General features: G+C 37.3%; 1 protein-coding gene across 1 annotated transcript in view; it reads right to left on the bottom strand.

Annotated features, from left to right (window-relative positions):
• Positions 1-12,050, bottom strand: part of C1H1orf87 (chromosome 1 C1orf87 homolog) — a 104,890-nt gene that overhangs the window by 27,309 nt on the left and 65,531 nt on the right. The window contains 1 exon segment of the mRNA XM_036857073.1: positions 5,002-5,066. Within this exon segment, the coding sequence (XP_036712968.1) occupies positions 5,002-5,066 (65 nt within the window).

Genomic DNA, 12,050 nt, shown 5'->3' on the forward strand with positions numbered 1-12,050 from the left:
TTCTCTTCTGATCTTTTGTTGTTAGTGTATACGAATGCAAGAGATTTCTGTGTATTAATTTTGTATCCTGCAACTTTACCAAATTTATTAATGAGCTCTAGTAGTTTTCCTGTAGCATCTTTAGGATTTTCTATGTATAGTACCATGTAATCTACAAACAGTGACAGTTTTACTTCTTCTTTTCCAATTTGGATTCCTTTTATTTCTTTTTCTTCTCTGATTGCCATGGCTAGGACTTCCAAAACTATGTTGAATAATAGTGGCGAGAGTGGACATCCTTGTTTTGTTCCTGACCTTAGAGGAAACACTTTCAGTTTTTCACCATTGAGAATGATGTTTGCTGTGGGTTTGTCATATATGGGCTTTATTATGTTGAGGTAGGTTCCCTCTATGTCCCCTTTCTGGAGAATTTTTATCATAAATGGGTGTTGAATTTTGTCAAAAGATTTTTCTGCATCTATTGAGATGATCATATGGTATTTTGTATTTTATCTAGTCTTCCAGTTGATCCTGCCAACAGGTCCATTCTATTCCTAAGTCTAACTTATCAATATTAAGTTTTTATGTGATAATCATACAGACAGCAAAAACAAGTTCACAGGATTTTTGTGATTCCAAATGTGATAAATTTTATAATATGAGGCAGTATATATAAAATTAGTCAGTTTAATCAGGTTATGATAGAACCCTTGAGTGAAAATGGAAATGAGAAAATTTACAATCCTACACACCCTAAATTAGTAGCTGTCTTTATTTTCTTATAATGCCACTTCTTTCCTTTCATGACACTTACATATGGGGCTAGAGAACATGCAAACAAAATGGCCCACTCAGTGCCTAACAGCATTTAATAATCATAGCTCCAGCAATACTGAAATGGGAAGAGATCAAGACATTAAGTTTCTCAGTAAGCAACAGGCTATCACAACAATGCAACAACAGTACCACGATGCTCCTGTTACTCTATACAGTGTAATATTGCCTAAACTTTTTGTTTGTCAGACTCATAATCACCTATGAGATTCTAGGTTCTGCTAATAGTATGTCTTTTTCTATGTTTCTTCAGCCCTAAGGATGGCAGCTGCTTCCTACAGTTACTAATCTCTGGGTTACCTCATGGTCATGGGTTGTATTGTGTCCCCTAACGTAGGTACCACTGAAACCTGTTAATATGACCTTGTTTGAAAACAACATCTTCTATATGTAATCAAGTTAAGGTGATGTCATTATGGATTTGGGTGGGCCTGAAGTTGAATGAACAGTAGTGTCTTTGTACAAAGAAAGAGAGGGGGATTAGATGCAGAGACAAAAAAGAGGCAGAGAGGAAAGAAGGCCATGTGAAGACAGAGGCAGAGATTGCAGTTATGCAGCCATAAGCCAAGGAAGGCTTGGGGCCAGCAGAAGCTGGAAGAGGCAAGGAAAGACTCTTTCCTAGAGCCTTGAGAGGTAGCATGGCCCTCCTGACACCTTGATTTCAGACTTCTAGTCTAAGAACCATGAGAGAAGAAATTTCTGTTATTTTAAGCCACCCAGTTTGTGGTATTTTGTTAATGACAAATGCCCTAGGGAAATGAATACACTCACCATCCTCTTTTTGCTCTTTCAGTCTTCTATCAATAATATTGATAATAACCAATCCCTCAATCGCCTGCTATAAATTCCCTCTGTTTAAAATACCTAGTGAGGTATCTGGTTTTTCCACTGGAATGTAAACTGATATACTATGCTTCCCTCCAAATTCTCAGTACCTTGTATCTTGATCCAAAGGGTAATCAGCAAACAGTTGATGGATGTAGTAAATAGAGAATTGCAACAACAGATTAATATCAATGCATATTTTTTCACTTGTCATATTTAACACTTGCTAATTGCTAAATATTTTGCCCAATTCATCTTTATCATTTCACTTAATAATATGTCTTGGAAATCTTCCTGTATCAGACCAGCCATGTTATTTTACAGCTGTGTAGTTTTATCAATTGAATATACTGTAATTTAATTAAATGGTGCCTGAAGGATCCTTTCATTGTTTCCATCTTGTTTTTTTCTTTTAGGTTCTTATCAGTTATCTATTTTATACATATTAGTGTATATAAGCCCCGTCTCCCAATTCAAGCCCCCGCCCCCGACCCCGCTTTCCCGCCTTGGTGTCTATATGTTTGTTCTTACATCTGTGTCTTTATTTCTGCCTTGCAAACTGGTTCATCTGTACCAGTTTTCTAGATTCCACATATATGCGTTAATATACAGTATTTGTTTTTCTCTTCCTGACTTACTTCACTCTGTATGACAGTCTCTAGGTCCATCCACATCTCTACAAATGACCCAATTTCGTTCCTTTTTATGGCTGAGTAATATTCCATTGTATATATGTACCACATCTTCTTTATCCATTCATCTGTCAATAGGCATTTAGGTTGCTTCCATGACCTGGCTATTGTAAATAGTGCTGCAATGAACACTGGGGTGCATGTGTCTTTTTGAATTATGTTTTTCTCTTGGTATATGCCCAGTAGTGGGATTGTTGGGTGATATGGTAATTCTATTTTTAGTTTTTTAAGGACCCTCCATACTGTTCTCCACACTGGCTGTATCAATTTACATTCCCACCAACAGTGCAAGACGGTTCCCTTTTCTCCACACCCTCTCCAGCATTTGTTGTTTGTAGATTTTCTGATGATGCTCATTCTAACTGGTGTGAGGTGATACCTCATTGTAGTTTTGATTTGCATTTCTGTAACAATTAATAATTTTAAGATTCATTAGGTCCCATTTGTTTATTTTTGTTTTTATTTCCATTACTCTAGGAGGTGGGTCAAAACGGATCTTGCTGTGACTTATGTCATAGAGTGTTCTTCCTATGTTTTCCTCTAAGAGTTTTACATTGTCCGTCTTACATTTAGGTCTCTAATCCATTTTGAGTTTATTTTTGTGTATGGTGTTAGGGAGTGTTCTAATTTCATTCTTTTACATGTAGCTGTCCAGTTTTCCAAGCACCACTTATTGAAGAGACTGTCTTTCCTCCATTGTATATCCTTGGTCCTTTGTCGTAGATTAGTTAACCATAGGTGCATGGGTTTATCTTTGGGCTTTCTATCCTGTTGCATTGCTCTGTATTTCTGTTTTTGTGCCAGTACCATATTGTCTTGATTACTGTAGCTTTGTAGTATAGTCTGAAGTCAGGGAGTCTGATTCCTCTAGCTCCGTTTTTTTCCCCCCAAGATTGCTCTGGCTTTTCACGGTCTTTTGTGTCTCCATACAAATTTTAAGATTTTTTTTGTCCTAGTTATATAAAAAATGCCATTGGTAATTTGATAGAGATTGCATTGAATTTGTAGATTGCTTTGGGTAGCATAGTTATTTTCACAATATTGATTCTTTCAATCCAAGAATATGGTATATCTCTCCATCTGTTTGTGTCATCTTTGATTTCTTTCATCAGTGTCTTATAGTTTTCTGAGTATAGGTCTTTTACCTCCTTAGGTAGGTTTATTCCTAGGTATTTTATTCTTTTTGTTGCAATGGTGAATGGGATCGTTTCCTTAATTTCTCTTTCTGATCTTTCATTGTTAATATATAGGAATGCAAGAGATTTCTGTCCATTAATTTTGTATCCTGCAGCTTTACCAAATTCATTGATTAGCTCTAGTAGTCTTCTGGTGGCATCTTTAGGATTTTCTATGTATAGTATCATGTCATCTGCAAACAGTGGCCATTTTACTTCTTCTTTTCCAATTTGGATTCCTTTTATTTCTTTTTCTTCTCTGATTGCCATGGCTAGGACTTCCAAAACTATGTTGCATAATAGTGGCAAGAGTGTACATCTTTGTCTTGTTCCTTATCTGAGAGGAAATGCTTTCAGTTTTTCTCCATTGAGAATGATATTTGCTGTGGGTTTGTTGTATATGGCCTTTATTATGTTGAGGAAAGTTCCCCCTATGCCCACTTTCTGGAGAGTTTTTATCATAAATGGGTGTTGAATTTTGTCAAAAGCTTTTTCTGCATCTATTGAGATGATCATATGGTTTTTATTCTTCAATTTGTTAATATGGTGTATCACATTCATTGATTTGCGTATATTGAATAATCCTTGCATCCCTGGGATAAATCCCACTTGATCATGGTGTATGATCCTTTTAATGTGTTGTTGGATTCTGTTTGCTAGTATTTTGTTGAGGATTTTTGCATCTATATTCATCAGTGCTATTGGTCTGTAATTTCCTTTTTTTGTAGTATCTTTGTCTGGTTTTGGTATCAGGGTGATGGTGGACTCATAGAATGAGTTTGGGAGTGCTCCTCCCTCTGCAATTTTTTGGAAGAGTTTGAGAAGGATGGGTGTTAGCTCTTCTCTAAATGTTTGATAGAATTCACCTGTGAAGCCATCTGGTCCTGGACTTTTGTTTGTTGGAAGATTTTTAATCACATTTTCAATTTCATTACTTGTGATTGGTCTGTTCATATTTTCTATTTCTTCCTGGTTCAGTCTTGGAAGGTTATACCTTTCTAAGAATTTGTCCATTTGTTCCAGGTTGTCCATTTTATTGGCATAGAGTTGCTTGTACTAGTCTCTTTTAAAACGTGTACAAAATGTTGTTTCACTAAACATACATTTATAAATCTTGGAGAGTTCTTTGGTGAGATATTAGTAGAATAAGTACCTAGCTACAGGATTCTCAGATCTAAGGGACTGTACAACTGAAATTCTAATAAGTAATATCGACTTCTTTTATAAATGTACTACATCCTTCTCAAAGAGCTATCACTAGAGACTGCTTCATGATATAATACAGCTTGGAGAATTATGCCTTTTACAACCCAACTGACCTAAAGGATAGCCATCAAGGCAAACTTCACTCTTATTTTTTCTTCACTGGTAAGCCATGTATATTTATGGGAGCAATGAGATGAAACCCAACAAACAAACCATTGGGGCTAAGTCACAGCATCAACTAGAGCCCTGGGAATAGGAGGTCTCTTGAGGAACAAAATAACCAAACTCACCGGGAAGTAAATCAGATGACAAATAAGATGAAGCTCTGCTCAACAACTCAACAAAATTCTGCCATCTGTGAAAGAAAAGGAAACATAATACCTGTGATCAATGTGGGAAGCTCTGGAAGAATGTGCAATAAAGCTTAAAGTTTATACAGATAGTGATATTAAAGGAGTTTTCTGATGTCTGTATCATTTGGGGTGCAGTGAAGGAAACACAAGCTACTTTAGGTGTCTCTACTAGAAATGGAAATTAGGCATCCACAAAATTATTGCAGGGGCTAGTAGAATGGAGGCTGGTGTCTGCTGCTGGGCTAAGGGTTAGGTCTCAGAAGATGTAGTCCAGAGTCCAGAGAACTGCAGGAAATTCTGGCTGACGTCTCAGGTGCCCTTGGCCATGAGTTTGGTGATTAGGCAGTATATAGGGCATTCTGGCCACCAGAAAAACTGATGTCTGCCAGGGTTATTGGAGTTGCTACTACTGCAGAAAAACAATAAATACGTATAATGTCCCTGCCCCTCTCCCCAGTCTTCCTGCCTTTCAAATCTCATGCAATTGCATCTCAGTGATGGAACTTAAATCAATTCCAGAACCTCAATGTCAAGGGAGCTTTGGAAATGTTCTTTTTAGCCTTCCTAAGTGTGGGAAGTATTACAACATAGGAAAGAACATAGAAGGGGATAGAAATGGGTGCTAAGTGCAAATAGATAATATTTAGTGAAGTCCCCAAGCAGAAATTGCATTGAAGAATGTGTGAGCATTTGACAATCAGGGAGTCATTTAAAACTTACAAGTACTTTAGGAACACTTTGGTAGTGAGAATCACTTATATTTGCTTGCCCAACATCCATTCTCCATTTATATAAAAATATGTTTCTTTGGGGTAATGGGCTACAATCAATGTCCCATACCCTTCCCTAGACAATGTTGTGACCCACTCAGTCTAATTAATCTCAATCTATCACTTCACTTTCCCTATCCCTCCCTCCCTCCCTTCTTCCCTCTCTCCCACTCTCTGTCTCTGTGTCTCTTATTAACTTTTGTTTCTGGTGCTTCCTGAAGTTTCATGTCCCCTGATTTTGTGTGTAACTCCATATCCTTTCAAAAATATTTCTTTTTGCTTATGTTAGCAAAAAACAGTTTCTGCTTCTAGCAACCAAACTACAACTGATAAGAATTTTTATCACCTCTTTGCCCATCAGATGTCAAGCAAATATAAAGAGCCAATTGTGAGAATATGTCCTGTGTTTTCTAGGAGAGTTTTAATGCCATGTGATCTTATTCTTTTTATTTTTATTTATTTTTTAACAGAAGTATAGTTGATTTACAGTGTTGTGTTAGTTTCAGGTGTATAGCAAGGTTATTCAGATTTATTTTATTCAGTTTTCTTTTTCAGATGCTTTTTCCTTATAGGTTATTACAAAATATTAAGTATAGTTCCCTGTGCTATACAGTAGGTCCTTGTTGGTTATCTGTTTCATACATAGTAGCGTGCACATGTCAATCCCAAACTCCTATTTTTTTGCTCCCAACCTCTTCCTCTTTGGTAACCATAAGTTTTTTTTCTATGTCTGTGGGTCTATTTCTGTTTTGTATATAAGTTCAATTGTGTCATTTGTTTAAAGATTCCACATATAAGCAATATCATATGATATTTCTCTTTCTCTGTCTGGTTTATTTCACTTAGTAAGATAATCTCCATGTCTATCCATGTTGCTGCAAATGGCATTATTTCACTCTTTTTTATGGTTGAGTAATATTCCATTGTATATATATATATACATGACATCTTCTTTATCCATTCATCTGTCGATGGACATTTAGGTTGCTTCTGCCTTCTGGCTATTGTAAATAATGCTGCATTGAACATTGTGGTGTATGTACCTTTTTCAAATTCTGGTTTTCTCTGGATATATGCCCAGGAGTGGGATTGCTGAATCATATGGTAGCTCTATTTTTAGTTTTTTAAGGAACCTCCATAAATTCATTAGATTCATAACTAGTTTGTTTTGCTTATACCTCATAAAACTTTTTCTATACATGGTATCACAAATCAGAAAAGTTCTTTGTCAGTATAGAAAATATGACCTCCAGAGCTTCATGTCACTTTAGGCACAAGAATAGATAAGGCATAGGTATACAGAACCACAAGCCAGATAAGCTGATGACTATATCAGCTGCTGAAAGGCTAGGCAGGGAAAAGAAAGTTGGAGAAGTAGCACTCTTAAGGAATATTAATAAACATATAAAGATCTGATATTAGCACAGATCTGGAAATGAACTGCAGTAGAAGCATCTCCTGTCTTCTACACTTCCTGCAATGCCCTCCTCTTAGGAGGGCCAGGTTTATGCCTACAGCATCTTCTGACCCATTGAACAACAACACAACAAAAACCTAAATCCATTTATATTTCCACATTGCATAACATTTATTTTTCAGAACTGTTAGGAGTTAGCAAATATTCAGTAAGGGCTCTGGACAAGATGGCACCAGAAACTCTCCTGCCCCTTCTTGAATTTTTGCGGATAGCAGGGGAGGGAAATTGCAGGAAATGTTTGTAAGTACTGAACTTGGACACTGCCTGATTTAAGTGGTATATAGGACTTAAGTGACCAATGAAATCCTTTAGATCCTCTAATAAAATACCTTCTTTATTCCATACTCTTTATATGACTCTAGGACCTTCAAAGAGCCATTGACAATTTAAGTGTGAGAATGGGTTCTTGTTGCCATAAAAGGCAGTGTAATTCTAATCACAGTACCAGGTGCCAAACTCTTCATGTTGAGTCAGAGAGGTCAGGATTGAAGGACAAGCTCTGTGAGCCTGATTGTAGATTCAGGCAGATCTGCGTTCAAATTCTAACTTCATCCAAACTTAAGTTAAAATGGCCTTAAATTAGCGTTCTGAGTACCTTGTGTGCATTCTCTCATTTAATTGAGACAACCATCTTATTAGACATGTAAATGACTTGCCTATGGACACGCTGATCAATGGAGGAGCCATGATTTAAACCCTGAATGTCTGACTCCAAATCCTGCACCCTTAACCATTGTACTCTATGGCCTTACACATGAATGTAATATAACTTGGTTTCAGTTACATTTTCCCCCCCTTTGGAATTCCATGAACATGGTTTCAGTGTCTTCTGATATCTACTATTGCAGAAGTTGTTTTTTTTTTTTTTTTTTTTTTTTTTTTTTTTACCGTAAGTTAAACATCTTTATTATGGTGTTTAAATGCCAGATTGAAAGAAACATACTACAGTTGACCCTTGATCAGTGCACTGGAGGTTGGGGTGTGTTAGGGGCGCTGACCCTCTGCCCAGTCAGAAATTCATGTATAATTTATAGTTGGTCCTCCATATTAGTGATTCCTCCTTTCCACTTGTCCACATTGCTAAAGTTTGAGGTCAGTCTGATTTGGATTCATTTATAATTATTTTTTTCATTTATTTGCTTTGGTTTAGTTTTATTTTGTTTTGGCTGCATCCTTAAATAATTTTCTTTGTCTCTGTAGCACAAAAGTTTTGTCAGGAGGGACATGGATACTTTTTTTCTTAATTTAGTTTAGATCATAATGAATCCATTCAGTCTGTACACAGAGGGTTTTTCTTTTTCCCATCTCTGCAAAATTTCTTCAGCTGTGACTTTTGGTTTTATATCTTGTCCAATTCTTCTAGTTTCTTATTCCACAATTTCAGGGCCTCTTAGGTTCAATTTCTATTTTTATTCTTCTATCTCTACTATCTGTTTTCATTTTTTTCTGTTCTTTTTCTCTAGATTTTGTGGAAACCTCTCAAGTTTGACATTATGCACCAGATTTTCTCTAGCATTAATTTTGCTGTTCATTGATTTCTAGTTATCCCTTTTTCTTTTGTAAATAATATTTTATTTAAACACCACCCTGGCCATTTGTTATGTGTTGTTTTTGGCTGCTTTCAGGCCACAATGACATAGTTGAATAGTTGCAACAGATTATAGACCCACAAAGCCTTTAACATTTATTATGTGACCCTTCAAAGAAAAGGCTTGTTGACCTAAACATTTAACATAAATGTCTTAATATCATTAAATATCTAACAATATTCAGATTTCCTTGATTGTCTTATAATTTTTAAATTGAGATATAATTGACATATAACATATTAGCTTCAAGTGTACAGCATAATGATTCGATATATGTATATATTGCAAAATGATCACAATAAATCTAGTTAACATCCATCATCAAACATAGTCACAATCCTGGTTACCTCTTCATTATGCTGTAGAAGTTTCAGTTTCCTTGAAACTATCCACATTTCACCAAGTTCATTTTAATTTCTTCTGTTCACTTTAGTGCTTTTTACATTTCATTTTTAATCTCATTATGCTTATTACTTTACAGTTCATTTCAACAGAGACATGGCTCCTTATATCCTATAGAGAACACCAGTGGCTTTCTAAATGTTTTCTAATTTCTAGAGTAAATCATTTCCAAAAATTTGCTGTTATTTGGAGTCTGTGGGATCATAATTACACCTCCCTGTTCTGCAGTATTTTTGAAAATTAGGCCTCATATATTAGGGTTTTCTCTTTATTCAGTGTCAGTGAGGACTGTTCACATTCTGTAACAACCCAATAGATGAGCTTCATAAGTTTCCCTTGGTCCTACTCACTGCTCATTCAGCCCCTCAGTCAAGGGGTGAGTGAAGATTCCCACCAATATTTGGTGCTTCTCAGGCATTTGTCTTGTGCCCCTCTGTTGGGACCACCTCAGAGGTGGGATCTTCTCACCACACCTGCTGGATATCAGACACTAAATTGGTGTAGTATGTCATAATGGGTACACTTGTTGACCTGAAACAAACAGATTGCCAGATATTTCTCCAGCAAAGATGGGTTTATTCAGGATCAATAGAGAATTGCAGTTTGTGGTCTGCAATCATGGTGAGCCATGCTCAAGTCCCCCAGACAGCAAGGGAAAGAGAATGCTTTTATAGAAAGGAAAAGGGAGTTGGGAGGGCTATAATAAACAAAGTGTCCATGGCTTCTCATTGGCTGAGTCCTTGCCAGGAAAGTCCTTCCTTACTGTTGGGCTCTAATGTCGCAGGGCATGAGAGCTTTCCCTTCTGGTATCCCAACTCTATTTAACTGAGGTTTCTGTATATTAATTTTTTACACACTCCTCAACATATACAACTACCAGGGATCCCCTCTTTCTTCTTCAACCCACGTGACTTTATATTTCCATATGCAAATACCACAGCCGGGTCTAGCTATTCCTGCCTTCTTCACCCCAACTTTCTGCTCTATCATTCCTAGAAGTTGTGGTCTCTGCATAGGCACAAAAAAGCAGTGTGTGGGTAAGTGTACTGGTGTGTAACCTTGGATGAAGGAAGGAGATGAAGGAACAGTACTCAGGTGGATACAGAAAGTAGCATCTATGTCATTTTCTGGTTGGTTAAGACTTGGGGCCTCCAAATCAAGGGGAAGACTGTGGTGAAGGGATGAAATATCTTCTGTCTTCTGCACTTTTTATAGGTAGGCAGGACAAAGCTTGGGGCACCAACTCAATGATTTTCCCAGATTCCATTTGTTTATAGTCAGTGGAGCTTCCTTCTAGATTCGGAGACCAGAGTGCCTGTTAGTTTTTGCTTCTGGTGTGTGTTTTTTGTTCTTTTTTGTTGGTTTTTTTTTTTTTCCTCTTCATTTGTTCATTGGAATTTTAATAAAATTAAAATGTCATCTGTTATGCAGATGCCAAAAACACAAAATGGGGGCTATTTCATAGAAACATCCTTGTAATCTTGATGATGTTACTTACAGGTGACATGTTTCTCTCTGAGTTTTATACAGGCTTCAATCAAAGGTGTGCCAGTACTCCCTTCCCAAGCTCATTGCCTTTCTCCACCTTGTGAAATGTATGCTCTGGCCACAATGGACAGTTTGGTTCTCCAAACCTATGTTCTTGTTGCTTTTTTGTCTTGGCACACACTGCTCCCTCTACCTCTGAGTTACTCTTCCCCGTCCCTCATCTGGTGAGCTCCTACAAGTCCTACCAAGCTCAGCTGAGTATTAAGTAGTACTGAAGAGCCAGCTCTGTTCAGACTGCTAGAATCATAGTTAAGTCCCATGATTTGAAAAGTTAAATCATTAGAGCCATTCCCTTGAGAATCCTGTAATCTACTATTCCAGCTGAGGGGCACAAAATATGCTAGGAAAAGGAGGCAGATAGAAAAAAGACTATGCAAGGGGCTGTTAGCCTGCAGGAGCTGTATAGTTTGCTAGGGCTCTATAACAGAACACCACAGACTGAGTGGCTTAAACAACAGAAATTTATTTTCTCACAGTTCTGGAGGCTAGAAGTCCAAAATCAAGACGTCTGTAGATTTGGCTTCTTCTGAGGCTCCTCCTTGCCTACAGATGGCCACCTTTTTGCTGTGTCTTCCCAGGGTCTTTTCTCTGGGTGAGCCTATCCTTAGTGTCTCTCTGTGTGTCCAAACTTCCTCTTTTTATAAGGACACCAGTCAGATCAGATGTGGGCTCACTCTAATGGCCCCATCTTAATTTAATCACCTCTTTAAAGACCTTACCTTCAAATACATGGTCTAAGGGCTGGGGGCTAGGGATTCAACAAATGAATTTAGGGGGGATAAAATTCAACCCATAATAGGAACAAAGATTTAAAGAATCCCAACTTTTGGGACAATTCACTTAAGGACTCTGAACCTCATTTTATTCACCTGTGAAGTGGGTATAAAAATACATTAACTCATGGGGCTGTTGGGAGTATGAAACGAGATAAGCCATGTAGAGCATGTAACCCCATGCCTGGACATGTGAGGTGTACATGCATCAATCCTTCTGAGTCAGGAGGTTATTTTGGTTGTTATTTTACTCAGCTGCTGGAAAGCTCATCCAACTGCACCATCTTTCTTTGCTTTCACCTTCTTAATCATGTAGCCTAAACTGTATTCTTCTCACCTTCCAGTTACCTGTGAGAAGCATAGCCCTTCCTTGATACATAGTCAATAAACTCTCAAATCCAGACAAAAGGATTCTTTTTCCATTTGA

This window comes from Balaenoptera musculus, chromosome 1, assembly GCF_009873245.2.
Source record: "Balaenoptera musculus isolate JJ_BM4_2016_0621 chromosome 1, mBalMus1.pri.v3, whole genome shotgun sequence".
Classification (NCBI taxonomy): Eukaryota; Metazoa; Chordata; class Mammalia; order Artiodactyla; family Balaenopteridae; genus Balaenoptera; species Balaenoptera musculus.